This window comes from Chrysochloris asiatica, unplaced genomic scaffold, assembly GCF_000296735.1.
Source record: "Chrysochloris asiatica unplaced genomic scaffold, ChrAsi1.0 scaffold00109, whole genome shotgun sequence".
Lineage (NCBI taxonomy): Eukaryota > Metazoa > Chordata > Mammalia > Afrosoricida > Chrysochloridae > Chrysochloris > Chrysochloris asiatica.
In genome coordinates this window covers 8,059,986-8,075,282 of record NW_006408627.1, presented here as the reverse complement: position 1 = coordinate 8,075,282, position 15,297 = coordinate 8,059,986, and the positions used below count along the sequence as shown (strand labels likewise).

Below are 15,297 nucleotides of genomic sequence, written 5' to 3'. Positions count from 1 at the left end.
TTCATCATTCCTCAAGCTAAGGGAACTGAAGAAAGACTTCAAGTTTTAACTCGCAATATTGAAGGATTCTATGGGCAAAATATTGAATGATGCAGAAAGGCATCAAAAGAAGATGAAAGGAATACAGAGTCACTGTACTAGAAAGAGATGGCTGATATTCCATTATTTCAAGAGGAAGCAGAAGATTAAGAGCCAATGATACTGAAGGAAGAAGTCCAAGGTGCATTGAAGGCATTGGCAAAGAACAAGGCTCTGGGAATTGACAGAATACAAATTAAAATCATTCAACAAACTGATGCAGCACTGAAGGCATTCACTCATCTATGCCAAGATATTTGGAAGACAACTACTTTGGCAACTGGTAGTTGATCCATATTTGTGTCCATTACAAAGAGAGGTGACTCAGTGGAATTTGGAAATCATTGGACAATATCATTAATATATCATGAAAGTCAAATTTTAAAAAGGCTGTAACCATACATTGACAGAGAACTTCCTAAGGTTCAAGCAGGATTCAGAATAGGACATGGAACAAGGGATATCACTGCTGATGTCTGATAGATATTGGCTGAAAGCAGAGAATACCAGAATGATGTTTACTTATGATTTGCTGACTACATAAAGGCTTTTAATTGTATGAGTCATGACAATTTATGGGCAGTCTTGCAGAGAATGAGTACTCTGGAACAATTAATTGTGTGCATGAGGACCCTATACACAGACCAACAGTCAGTCATTCAAACAGAACAAAGGTAGACTGAATGGTTTAAAATCAGGATAGATGTGTGCCAAGGTTGTATTCTTTCACCATATTTATTCAATCTGTATGCTGAGCAAATAATCTGAGAAACTGGATTGTATGAAGAAAAACGAGGCATTAGGATTGGAGGAAGACTCATTAACAACCTGAAATATGCACATTATACAATCCTACATGCTGAAAGTGAAGAGGATTCAAAATACTTACTGATGAAGATCAAAGACCACAGCCTATGGTATGGGTTTACATCTTTGTAAAGAAAACAGAAGTCATTACCATTGGACCCATAAACAACATCCATATAAATGTAGCAAAAATTGAAGTTGTCAGACATCACATTGCTTGGATCAATCATCAGCACTCCTGGGAGAAGCAGTCAAGAAATTAAGTAATGTATTTCATTAGACCAATTTGCTACTCAAAACCTCTTCGAAGTATTAAAGAGCAAAGATGTCAGCTTTGCTCTTTAACACTTTAACCCATGCCATGGTATTTTCAATAACCTCATAAACAAATGAAAGTTTGACAGTGAATAAAGAAGACAGTAGAAGAATTAATGCATTTGAATTATGGTGTTGGAGGAGAATAATAAAAGTACAGCGGACTGCCAAAAGAGCAAACCAATCTGTGTTGGAAGAAGTAGAGCCAGAATGCTCCCTGGAAGCCAGGATGGTCAGACTTCATCTCTCATATATCAGCCATGTTGTCAGGAGGGACCAGTTACTGGAGAAGAATATCCTGTTCAGTAAAAGGGAGGACTGGAGAAAAAGAGGAAGCCCCCATCCCCACCCCCAACGAGATGGATTGGCACAGTGGTAGTAGTGATGGTCTCAAAGCTAACAAGAATAATGAGGTTGGCAGAGTATTGGGCAGTGTTTTTTCTGTTCTTCATAGTGTCACTATGATTTGTTACTGATTTGATGGCACCTAGCAATAGCAACCACAACAAAATTAAGAAATTAAAAGAAGAAATATTTATTGAGGAACAGGAACATGGAAGAAGCTGGACTAGCAAACCTGGCTATTTATTGATTCCCAAAGAGTATAGTCCTCGAGAGATAGTGTATGGAGTGGGTGTAGCAGGAGAGAGACCTCATACTCACTTGGAATTGTTATACAGATAAAGCATGCCCAAGATTTGTAGAACTTGGGATGCCAGGATAAAGAATTTGGGTTTGTCTTGAAGAGGATGCAAGGTTATTGAAGTAAGAGACTCACAAAATAAAAAGGAGGCTGTTTCAGTATCCAGGAATGATGTGTGAACATTTGGTCAAATAAGAACATTATAAAGAAAAAAAACCCTCTGTTGGTGCCCAAATTGAAGGAGGCTTAGAGATGAAAATAAACCATGCTAAATGTAGAGAGGAGGAAAAGATAATGAGCTTAATATTAGTCAGTCTGATGTGGGGTAGTATAGACTATCTATTTAGACATAGAAAATTGGGACCTCCTGGTGCGGCGCAGTAGGTTAATGCGCTGGTTTGCAAGGTTAGTTTGAACTGCAATGCAAGGTCAGTGGTTCAAGTTCACCAGCCACTCATTTGAAATCCTAAACAGGGTCACTATGAGTCAGAATTGACTCGATGGCACTTGACAATGACAACAGGGGTCACCCAGTATAAGTTCTTCTCATTCTTAAATCACTGAACACTTTACCTTTATGTTGGATCTTTCCATTTATGGATAAGTCTATCCTTTCCATGTTCTTTTAAATTGAATTTTATTCTTTTTACCTGCAACTAGCATCCATTTTTCCTGTCATAACAATTATTAAGGTTATTTCCTCTCTCATATGTAATCTTTTTCATATTTGGAATAACTTCATTTTCCTTCAAACTCGTATAGTTTCTCTTCTCCATGTTGCCACTTGGAGTTCTCTATTATTAAGATACTTTGCTCAGACCCATCACCCAACTGCATATACCCTTTCTCTTGTGGGGGTACTAAAGCAGCCTCAGATGCTGAGGCAATTTGATCAGCTCTGAGGATGCAGTCTCAAAGCTCTCATGTCCTTCGCCCATCATTTGTAGTCACACAGATTAATTTTGTCTTGTCCTTTTGAGTCACCACCTCAATCTGTTGGCTCTTGGTGAGCACATGGATATCGTCTTAGATGTGCTAATTAAAAAGTGAAAATAGATGAATGCTCCCAGATGGAGAGAGGAAAAGAACAGTCTGCTGGAGGCTCACACTAAAGGGATAAGTGTGCAGAGAAGATAACAAAAGGAGATAGAAGAAATTAGTTTTAGGGAAACCTGGATTAAAGAGAATAAGGTTTAGAGCAATAACAAACAGGAGTTCTCAGCTGGTCTTTCTTGAGCTCTCAGTCTTGATCTCTTTCAATCTCAATTGTAAACAGTTGCATTTTGGAAAGAACACAGGTAGTAGAATTAGTTGCCCAGCTCTAGCATTTATGAGCTGTGTAATCCTGGCAGACTTATTTGATTTCTCTGACTCTGTTTTCTTAGTTGTAAAATAAGAGGAAAAGATACCCAACATTTAATGGTTTGTGGAGAATGAAATTATTTTGTTAAATGGTGTAATGTATGTGAAGCTTCTAGAAAAAAAAAAAATCTGTCATAAAGCAAATGCCATCTCAGTGATGGATTGGCACCATTTATCAATTTGGCTCATGGTGAGTCTGTGTGTCAGAACAGAACTCTGCTGCATAATGTTTTCCATGGCTGATTTTTTGGAAATAAATTGTCAGGCCTTTCTTGTGAAGTGACTCTGGGTAAACTCAAATCTCCAACTTTTGGTGCACATTAACCATGTGCACCATGTTGTTGTTGTTTGGTGCCATTGAGTCGGTTCCGACCCATAGTGTCCCTGTATAGTGTTTCCAAGGAGTGGCTGGTGAGTTTGAACTGCTAACGTTGTGTTTCAAACTATCATTCATATTGTTGTTGTTATGTACCGTGGAGTCGATTCCGACTCATAGTGACCCTGTACAGGGTTTCTGAGGCTGTAAATCTTTACGGGAGCAGAAAGCCTTATCTTTCTCCCGCAGAACAGCTGGTAGTTTCGAATTGCTGACCTTGCGGCTACCAGAGCGCCATCATTCAGAGCTATCATTCATAGAGAAGTGTGTATAGCCCTCTATCAAACAGTAGTTCTTTTCTAATATAATGCTAATGATTTTAATTTGATTATAGGATGCACAGCTTATTTTCTAGTCTCCATTCTTCTCTAACATTGATTGCTGTGGTGGATGAAGATGGACAAAATCAGGGTCCCTTTGCCTATGTACTGGTGGATGGCACCCGCTGGCTGTGAATCCCGGAAGTTATGGCCTTGATACCAAGTTGTCTAAAATGGATTTTGATTAGTTTTTCTGCCTCAAGGTAAGAATCTAGTTCCACTTGGACAATTCCTGCTTTTATACATGTACCTTATTAACTGCTGGGAATGGTGGGGAAATTGCTGAATCAGCTTATACTTCATGCTCAAGATAAAAATGACTTATGGAAATGTCCTCTACTCCTATTAAGCTGGCTAATATACAGTCTGCAATAGTGCCAACTTGTAGTCTTTTTAAGATATCATTTGAGATGACTTATTTTTCTTCAAACTCACTAATCTTTTATATTGGTTGGTACCATCTGAAAATAGATAAATTTTTGCCATTAGATAATAGAAAGGAAACTTTACTGTGAGTTATTTCTCCATAAAAAAAGTATTTTAAACATTTAAGTTATACTCATATTTAAAGGCTTAATAGGAGTGGAAGTGCCTATTGAGGCTTGACAGATTTTACTTGGATGTTCATTTTTGTTCATGCTAAATCATCCCTTTTGAGTAAAACAGGTACTTTAAAAAATCAGTAGATTAAAACAATTCCTTTCTAATTTTCCTTTTTCTTTCTGTACTTTGATGTGGGAAGTTTTAGTTTTTTCTGCTTCTCCTATTGCTTTTCATCTGCTAACTAAAATGTTGGCAGTTCCAACTCACCAGCAGATCCCTGGGGAAGAAACCTGGTGATTTGCTGTTGTCAAGATTTCAGCATACGAAATCCTATGGAGCGATTCTACTCTGTCCTATGGGTCGGTATAAATTGGAATGGATTCAACAGCACACAACAACCATGCATACAAATGAATTGTGTGCATTTCTTTAGAAGACTACTCAGAGTTGTTTTATCAACAGCTCTGGTAGCGTAGTGGTTACGAATCGGGCTGTGAACCTTAAGGCCAGCAGTTCGAAACTACCAGCTGTTCCGCGGGAGAAAGATGAGGCGTTCTCCTCCCATAAAGATTTACAGTCTCGGAAACCCTGTACAGGGTTGCTATGGGTCGGAAACGACTCGACGGCACTTAACAACAACAATGTGATTGTCAAGGAGCTCGGGTAGCCTAGTGGGCTACCAGCTGGGTTGCTAACTGCAAGGTCAGCAGTTTGAATTTACCAGTCACTCCATGGAAGGAAGAGGAGGCTTTTCCTGCTCGTGTAAATAAAGATTTACAGCCTGGAAATACAGGGTCTCTATGAGTTGGACTCCATGGCACACCACCACCACCCTGTGATTGTCAGTCATATTTGCATAAGGGAAAATGTATGGAATTCCTGTTTCATCACTGCATTTATATGATGAGCCTATGTATCACTTGGGAGTGCATTGGCTCCATAGGATAAGCACTGGACTATGAATCACAAGGTTGGTAATTTGAGCTCACCAACTACTCTGAAAATAGCTTTTTGCTACCACAAAGAATTAAAAAAAAACCTATGAAACCCTATACAAGGTTGCTACGAGTCAGAAGCAACTTGATGGCACTAAACAACAACAACATGTATCAGTCAGCTAGGCTACTTTCCTATGGTCTCCTTTTCTTCTCCACACCTTGGCTCATGTTAATTCTTTTCGTGTGGAATGGCCTCTACCACCCACTACTATTTGCTTGAATCCTACTCCTCTCCAAGGCCTAGATCAATTGTTTTCATCATGTAGCTTTCCCTGAACACCAGGCCAAGAAGTAATCTTCCTCTACTTCAAACCCCTAAAAGCATACTTTAGTTTTGTTTTGGTACTACTCACATAACACTTGGTGCAATATGTCTTGGGTTATAATATTTTTTGTGTAAATGTCTTATGTTTCTTTTCAAACTAAGATTTTGGAGAGAAAGAATTATATTTTCTCATTAATTTTATGTGCCATAGTATCTTGCACAATAAGAACAGTAAGGCATATACTTATTACGGTATGTAAGTTTTAATGTCATGCAATTAGATGCAGTCTCAGGGATGCCATGTAAAAATGCTGAACAGAAGAAAATCCCATTTGGAAGGGAAAAAATGTTATTACCATCAGAGATAAAGCCAGATTTGGGAAAAAGTAAATAGTCCTTTTATTGATGACAGTTTAAGTGGTTTTCCAGCTATTTGGCCAATGAATGTACAAGGAGGCACTGGGTAAAAGGATCATTGTCACCCTAGAGACAAGGCCTTTATTCTTTCTCTCCTGAGTCATCCATGGAATAAATTAAAAATTAAAGAGACACTAAGATTTTCTATTCTACATATCAAAATGATTTCTCTTAATAGACTTCCCCTGATGAAATCCCTACTATTAGTAATCTATAGAAGAATATGTTCAGAAATTCTTATAAAAGAGCAAATATAACTCAGAGCAATAGCGAGGCAAGTCATGGCATTCACACCTCTAGCAGTAGGTCCTGAAACAGAACAGGATGTGGACCTGGCAGGGATCAGATGAGGGCTTGGGGCAGGGATCCGATGAGTCAGGAACAGTGAAGACCACATAGAGAGGCCCACGGAACTGGGGAGCTGAAGAGAAAGGGACTCAAATCCTGAGGGGGGGCTCCATGGCAGGCAAAGGTCAACTTTGTCTCCTCTACCATTTCCCGTAGGCAAAGTAGAGAATTTGACTTCTGAGAAGGACTTGCAACTCAGAGACTCAGCTTACCTTCATGTCAGTTTGATTTTTCCTTCCAGGTGATGTGTAAACATACTTTAAAATATAGTCCCCGTGTTTCTCATGATGACCTTTGTATGTTATCTACAAAAACACAACATGATATGAGGTGGGTTTCCTGGTTCTCATATTGACCACACAAGATGTTTAAAAATTGGGTGAAGCCTAATTCTGTCTCTGACTCATGGTAGTACTACTTACAGCCACAGGAGGGTGTGTGTTCGCTAGCTCCAGATGATAGCTACTTACTCCTTTGTCTCATCGTGTGTCTCTCTCCCTCTCTCTCTGTTTTGTACTATTGCTGTTGAGCCATTTCTGACTCATGGTGAATGTCAGAATAGAACTGTGCCCCGTAGGGTTGTCAGTAACTGCGATCTTTCAGAAGCAGATTGTCTTTCTTCTGAGGTGTCTCTGGGTGGAAGCAAACTTGTACCATTCAGTCAGCAGTCCAGCATATTAATCACTCACGACTCTGCTCTTTTTCCTACCTATCTCTACATCTGTTTCCCCTAAAGGTGGTTGACTGTCAACTGCTCTTCTTTCCAAGATATATTTATTACCAAATTTCAGTGGCTGTGGAGCACATGTTTTTAGATAGAGGTGGGAAAGAGAGTTTAGAAGAAGTCAGGTTTAACAATATTCAGATCTGATGTTCTTGAGCTTGGTTTTTTGGTATATCTGATGTCAAATGGCAAGACTCACAGCATGAACATGCAGGGTTTTAAGTTTAGAGATTTTGCCTTTGTAATTTTCTGCTGAGACAAAGAACAGAAGATTGTTAGTTCTTAGAACAGAACTTTCAGATTGTCAGGAGAAACTGTGGGTAGGCATAAATCAACTGCAATTTGATAACATGCAAAACTGAGGATGCTTGTCTCAACTTTTTGAATGTATCTGGAAAACTAACCCCATGTGAACAGGATTTTCCATGAAAACTTACTAGCCACCTTCTCTTGCTTGTCTATTTGTCACTTTACTCCTATGTACAGCTGTAGAGAATACTGCTTTCCCCAAATTCTTGCTCACTGTAAGTTGTATTGCAAACTATTGCTTCATGTGAAGGAAGAGACCAAATTTGAAAGAAATAAATCTTTGCTTAGACGGTTTCCCTCTTTTCTATCACATAGTTTGTGACATATAATTCCTGATTAACTAGAAATTACCCAAATTGTGTTGTCTAATTTTGCATTTCCACTTCAAATACCCACGAATATTTTAATAGTTAAATGTTTCTCCTATTGACTTTTCTCTTCACAGCACTGAACTCGATTTATTTGAGGAGAATGATTCTGTTTACCTTCTGCTCTTCCACACAGTCTTGCTTAGTTTTCTCAGTCTGTGGTTGAAATGTCTGAAGGAAAACAAGACATAAAACGTCACCAAATAGAACATTCACTCTTTCATTTCTTCAAGCAACCAATGTTTCATTTATTTTTCTGTCTTTGGGTTATATTATTAAATGTGGAAAATCACTCTGACCAAAAGAACATGAGCACACTCAACACATTAGCATTTACTATGATATTACAAAAGACAGTGTCAACTTTCCTCCCCTCCCATTAAATCCATTGGTATGGGGTTGATTCTCACTCATAGCAGTCCTATATGGCAGAGGAGAAGTGCCTATAAGGTGACCAAGGTTAAAATCCTGTAGAGTAGCTGGCTGGGACAAATTCATCTGTATTAGTGACTTTTAAGCAAGGGAGAACTGTCAGGTAGTGTCAGGGAAGACACTCTGGGTGATGGAACTTGGATGTTATTGATATCCACTGAAAAAGAAGTTCAGAGTTCAGTGATATGGACTGTATGTGTGCATTGATCGTATGTTAAATTTGTTGTTCGTCAGCTCTGAATCATGGTGGTCCCATAGAAATTCAGTGGAATGTTGTCCATCGCCGTGACTGTTGCCATGCTTCAGTTCAGAGTTTTAGCCATTGTGTAATGCCTTCTAACCTAAAGGACTCATCTTCTAGCACTACATTGAGTAACATTCTATGTTGATCCATAGTTTCATTGGCTAATGTTTAGAAGTAGATCTTCAGGCCTTTCTTATTGACTCTGTTGTAGTCTGAGAGTCCCATGAAAACCTGGCCACGATGGATGACCCTGCTGGTTTTGAAATACTGGAAGCATAGCTTCCCATATCATTGCAAGATACAAGCCACAACAGTAGTATAAACTGATAGAAAGGTAGTGAATTGATGGAATACATTTAGTAATTGCTGTATTGAATTATACTGCAAGGTCGGTGGTTCAAGCTCACCAGTTACTCTTTGGAAACCCTATACAGGGTTGCTATGGGTCGGAACCGACTCGACGCACTTAACAACAACAAATGTTGTTGGCACTTAACAACATAATGCTCTGGTTGGTCCACTAAGAATAAAACCATAGTCCTGCACATAAGGGTTAGAACATCTAAGGATGGGACCTGCAGTGTAGTGAATTACTTCAGATGGCTCTTCTGCTCATAGTCTGTGTAATTCCCTTAGAATAAGATTTTTTTTTTTTCCTTCAGATGGATCTGGGTAAGCGAAGGTGGGCGAAAATGCTGATAGAATGATATGATTCAGTGATGATTAACAGGGTTCACTGTGATTTTAAAAATGTGGAAATCTAATGAGGGGATTAGTCAGTTTTGCCATCCTTGTTGTTGTTAAGTGCCATGAAGTTGGTTCTAACTCATAATGACCCTGTATAGAGTTTCTGAGGAGCAGTTGGTGAGCTTGACCCACCAACTTTGCAGTTCAAACCAACCTTGCAGTCCAGCTCATTAACCCGCAGCACTACACCAGGACTCCGATTTGCCATCCTACTGAGTTTAAAATGAGTCATCTCAGAAGCAGGAAGGGGGAATCTCACTGCCATCAAGGAAGATGAGGCAGGAGTAGAGCACATTCTTTGGTCCCTGAGATCCCTGTGCACTGAACTTCCTCCATCCAGGAAACAGAGAGCTCACTGCACGAGTAGCAGAGGAGTGGCAGAGGAGAAGCAGCAACAGAACCAAGAGCTAGAACCCCCCACAGAGCAGTGCTCTGTGGGTCCCAGCCCACAGAGCTTGCAAAACTGAGTGCTTTGGGGCAGGAGGTTTACTTCTAGAGTTGGGTGCCTCTAGGCACTAAATTGGGGAGCTAGGTTTGCTAGAACTAGAGCTGATCGCCTTTGGGTTGAGGAGTGTAGGAGAGTAGATTGACCTTTGGGCATTTCCCAGCAGCCTTAAAGGAGCTCTATAATGTGCTGAAGGAGCTCCGATAGTATAGTTGTTAAGAGTCAGGCTGCTAACCTCAAGGTCAGCAGTTTGAAACTACCAGCTGTTCTGGGGGAGAAAGATGAGGCTTTCTGCTCCTGTAAAGATTTCAGCCTCGGAAACCCTGTACAGGGTCGCTATGAGCCAGAACTGACTCCACGGCACACCACCACAACCACCATAATGTTGCTGGAGCAGCGAAGAGGCCAAAGAACCTGTGTCTGAGAGTCCCAGGACCAGAAAGAGGCCTGCCTATGTGCCTGGGGGTGGGGGTGGGGTGGGAAGAAGCTGTCCTGAGCATTTCTAATCCTGGATTGTAAACGGTTAAATGCCCTATTAAACCCCATAACTGTGAGGATGGTCTGAATTCTGCATGGCTACTGCAATGAATTATTGAACCCAGTTGAGTGGAGAGCGCTGTGGGAGGAATGGTCAGAAGCAGTACTAACAGAGAAGGCTGGAGGGTGGAGGCATGTCTGAGATTTACCCTGACACTGATGGTGATTTCCCTTCTCCCTGCTAGTGAAATCAGAGGAAGTCAGATTCTACTGCTCTCTGTGTGCAGTATTTTACAGCACCCTATTGTTTTCACTCATCTGGTCAGATGTTACTTTCAAGGAAGGGGAAAATGGAGGTGACCAACTGATTTAAACAAATTCTTTCTCTGGATTTAATATAAAAATGTCATAATTTATGTGTGCCTGGGAATGAGGGGTAGCTACTTAGGGGGAAAAAAGTAAACTACAAAGAAATAGACCCAGGTAACTTTCTCAACCCGTAGGCTTAAGTTTTGGTGTTACAGGAGAGGATGTAGAACCAAATCTGAGAATCTTAGCTGCAAATTTGCTGTCAAAGGAACAATGTAGCAGCTTAATTCTCAAGACTTTTTTTTTTTTTTTTTTTCTGTTTCCTTTTGAATCTCTTCACAATCACTGGTAGGACTGGTTCATGCTTGAATGCATTTGCTAAAGTAGAAGCAGTCCTCAAGGTGATTTAAGAAAGAGAAGTCCCCAAGAAAAAGATTAGTAAGTAAAACACTAAGATAAGATAGTCTATAGGTTACCTTGACCAGCTGTCTTATCCACCTAGTCTTCTTCTTAAATAAATCTTAAAACTGTGTATTTTGTTTATTCAGAGAAATTGTTTCTTGCAACAAGATATTGGTACTATCCTACTGTTCTCTCATCTATTTCCTGTACTTCTGAGCTTTCTGGGAAGACTCCTATAAACTACATTTCCCAAGTGCCTTTGTCAACTGCCTACATCTGAGATGAGCTGATGGGAGCTCTGGCCCCAGACAGGATACAACTCCTTTGAGATCTTACTTCCTTCTAGGAGTTCCCATCCAGACCATTGGGAACACCACCTCTCTGCTCAGTACTCCAGCCCTAGGATAGTAATAGATTCTTACTGTAACAAGTTTTTGAGTTGCTTCAACACCCCTGAATTATCTTTTCTGTTCTTTCTATACCTTATAACTGGTTCACCACTACTACCACCCCAGATTCGTTCACTGTCATGGGTTCTTTTTCCTGACTGGATGGTGGCTGATAAAATATTAAACATTTAAACTTAAAATTTTAGAAACATACTTCCTTGACAGATCTCCAAGACAGATCTGCCTAGTATTCCATTCTATGCAAGAGATAAGTGTTTGGACAATAATACTTTATATGTATTTAACATCCTATAGTTTGTAAACTTCTTTTACATGCATAATCTCAGTTGATTCCCATAATATCCCCTGTGAGATAGGCAGTAGAAGGAACAGAATTGCCTATACTTTCATAGCTGGTAGCAATAATAAAAGTAGAGAAGATGTTTTAACCTAAACCTTCAGTTCACAAAGACCCAGGATTAAAAAGCTAATTTTAAAGATGGGATGATACATAAAAGCAAAAGCAAAGCAAATGAATATTAGCAATAAGAGGAAATGCTCCTGGAGTTTATATTAAGTACTTTCAAGGCATGTTTTATTATTTCATTCTTCATTGCATTTCTTTCTTATGTTGATTTTTAACAGTTTTAGGTCATCCACATATAAATTCAGACCACTGAATTGTGTTATAAAAATATCAAAATAATTAAAATAGTTCTGAAAATTGGGTTATAGGAATAAGAAAAATTAAAAAGTGGGTGGGTAGATACTAAGAAATGAACATGAGTAACTCTCTTTATACACATATATAGTATTAAAACGTGCTTGGATGCTTAGATTACAAAATATCCAAATTCCATAATGTAGTTTTTGATTTATTACAGGGTTGGCATGAGTCAGAACTGACTACATGGCACTTTTAGCAATAACTACAAAAACAAAATATAGTCAAGTCTTGGTAGAACCGTGGGTTAAGATCAGACTGCTAACCCCAAGATCGACTATTCAAATCCACCAGAAAAAGATGAAGCTGTCTACTCCCGTAAATATTTACAGTGTAGGAAACCCTATGGAAAAATTCTACTCAGTCTTATAGGTTCTTATAGGAGTCAGAATCAACTCACTGGCAGTGGGTTGAGATAAAGTTCTCTTAGTAAAACTGAATTGCATGGCTCAAACACCGTCTTCATTTATTTCCATTTTAAATTGTTTTGAATTTGGATTGCAATTCTAAAACATATGTGACTCATTATCTACTAATGTCAATTACCACCAATTATTACTAATTTAAGTTGTTAAATGGAATATGTTTATCTCAAGAAAGCTGTCAATTTAATAATTTACAATTCCAAATGTTACTTTTATTTGGAACAAACCTCTTGCCTCTGAAATAGTCACCTCTCCCTTCTCCCCTGTACCTACTTGTTTTCTCTTGTTTGAATGAGGCTCTGGAGTTGAGATGGCATTGTCTCCTTTTGGGGAGGAGCACTTGATGTTAATATAGCACATTTACTAGAAAATGGTCAGAGAATACCATTCCAGCTGTTCCTTAGGAATGTGCTGCTCAAAATAAACTTATCCTCAGTGGTTGGACTGGGCTGGGTCAGCTTGACCTGCTCTTCTATGAGCATGCCTTCCTTAGCGGGTGCCTCTACATCCCTGATTGAGCTGAGATATGTATATTTGACCTGGCAGATGTGCAGTTTAAGCAGTACAGCCCCCACTGGAGTGTAGGAGAATGAGTGCTGAGAGGAAACATGCTTCCCCACTTTTGCTGTCCTCATTCTTGTCGGTCTGGCTACCCCACTGGTCACCGCTACTCAGGACCTATATTTAAGTACTTCAGTCAGTAGAACGACCAGTTGTTTCCATGATTCGTCAGCTGAAAGGGTTACTCTGAGAAGTTAGGATGCTTTTCAGACATTATCTAATTAGCACTGTGTCTGCATTGCAGAACATATCTGTAGCACTCAGCATTTTCACAAGATAATTTTGTCACATCCTGAGTACTCATCTGGGTGAGTCAGACAGAAGAAAAGACACAAAAGGAAATAAGGTTACACCTAGAAATAATTCTTGTACTTAGCCTTGCTGTTAAATGATGCAAAAATCATGAAAAGTATCCTGCAGTGTTAGAATGTTATAAGAAATACAGAACAGTTCTCTTCTCTCTGACTTGCCACGTAATTACAAGATTTAGTTTGTTAGCCTTCAAACATTCAAGTCAAATTCTGAGTTGTCTCTTGACATGCTGTAACATAAGTGTCTGCATGGTGGAAACCCTATAGAGGGTCACTATGGGTTGCAAGTGACTCGATGGCACTTAACAACAATGGTGGTGATGGTGGTGGTTGTGTGCCTTGTAGTGAGTTTTGCCTCGAAGCATTCCTATTTAGGGTGTCCGAGGCTGTAAATCTTTCCAGGGACAGAAAGCCTTATCTTTCTCTGGCAGACAGGCTGAGAGATTCAAACTGCTGACCTCACGGTTAGCAGTCCCACTCATAACCCACTATGCAACCAGGACTTACTGAGTTTCTGCATATTAGTCATTAATGTCAGTTGATTTTAAATCCTGTGCTTTGCTATTGGTTTTCTCAAAATACTATCTTCATTGTTACAAAGAAACATATGTGAACTGAGACCCTCCTTTGTGACAGACGTTTGTATTAAATGTTGCATGGTTTCTATTTACTTGGTACTTTTATTATAATTAAAGGAGCTGTGGCACTGTGGGTTAACACGCTGGACTGCAAAGTTGGTTAGATCCGCAAGGTTAGCAATTCAAGGTCAACAGCCGCTCCTTGGAAACCCTATACAGGGTCACTGTGGGTCAGAACTGACTCTATGTATGGCACTTAACAACAGCAACAAAGGAGAGCCCTGGTGGCTCTTTAGAATAAACACTGGACTGCTAACTGCAAGTTCGCCAGCTCAAATCTACCAGCCACTCCACAGGAGAAAGATGAACATTTTTGCTCCCATAAAGATTTACAGCCTTGGAAGTCCTATACAGGATCACTATGAGTCAGAATTGATTGGATTGCAGTGACTTAATTTGTTTTTTTTGTTTATTGTAACTGAATGAGCTTTAATAAGCATTACTTAAAAGAAAAATAGAAAAAGAGAGTAAAAGATTAAGTAATGCATAACTGAATTGGTAAATGCTTACTGGCGCTGCCCAGGTCAGACTGAAAAGGAGCAGTCCCAAGCAGACAACTTGCATCTTTGAGATTCTCTGTAAGAAAGTCAGTATTATTTTACCCTAAAGCAATATCAATTATAAACTGCAGCAATATGAATAAATAAAACACAAAGGTATTTAAAAAACATCTTTCCCACTAGCAGTTCATACCCTTCTGTAAGGAAAAAGACCTCTGTATGATTTTTTATACTCGTATGGCTGCTTGAAGCTAAGGGTGTTCATATATTTACTTATTTCAACGTGAAAATAAAAAACTGTTCAATGTCACTAAAGCAACAAAGCCAGTTCATCAACTGTCACTTCTAACTTTTCCCTCTTGTCTTTACATAGTGATTATTTGGTTATTTGTATAATTCATGATAACACTGAATTAATTTAGAAACTTATGAAAGGGTCTTGAAGTGAGTCTGTCTGTGTAGCAGGCAACACCATGGGGAAGGAAATCTTGTCAGTTACGAGGCTGGTGCACCAGCCTAAGTCCTCATATTCATTTGTATATGAATTATCAGTCATTCATGGATTGGAAAGTGAAACAATTATGCAGTGCTTATATTAATAGCTAACATTCACTGAATACTTAAAATGAACGAGGCACTGTTTAATAAACTGTATACAGATTCAATTATTTGAGTCTCACAATAACCCGATAAGAGAGATGGTATTACAATTCTTGTTTTATAGATTAGGAAATAGACACAGAAAGGTCATGGAATTTGATTTCCTGGGAATGAAGGAGAGAAGTAAGCTTAATAGCTAGGCAATATAGCTATAGAGTTA

General features: G+C 39.2%; 1 protein-coding gene across 1 annotated transcript in view; it reads right to left on the bottom strand.

Moving 5' to 3' along the window:
* MEPE (matrix extracellular phosphoglycoprotein) overlaps window positions 1–14,541 on the bottom strand; it is a 19,743-nt gene extending 5,202 nt beyond the window's left edge. Inside the window, exons 1-3 of the mRNA XM_006867750.1 lie at window positions 14,488–14,541; window positions 7,991–8,044; window positions 6,685–6,777 (exon numbers count right to left, since the gene is read on the bottom strand). Of these exons, the coding sequence (XP_006867812.1) occupies window positions 6,685–6,777; window positions 7,991–8,044; window positions 14,488–14,541 (201 nt within the window). The remainder of the gene's footprint in view (window positions 1–6,684; window positions 6,778–7,990; window positions 8,045–14,487) is intronic.
* Between the last annotated feature and the right edge of the window lie 756 nt (window positions 14,542–15,297).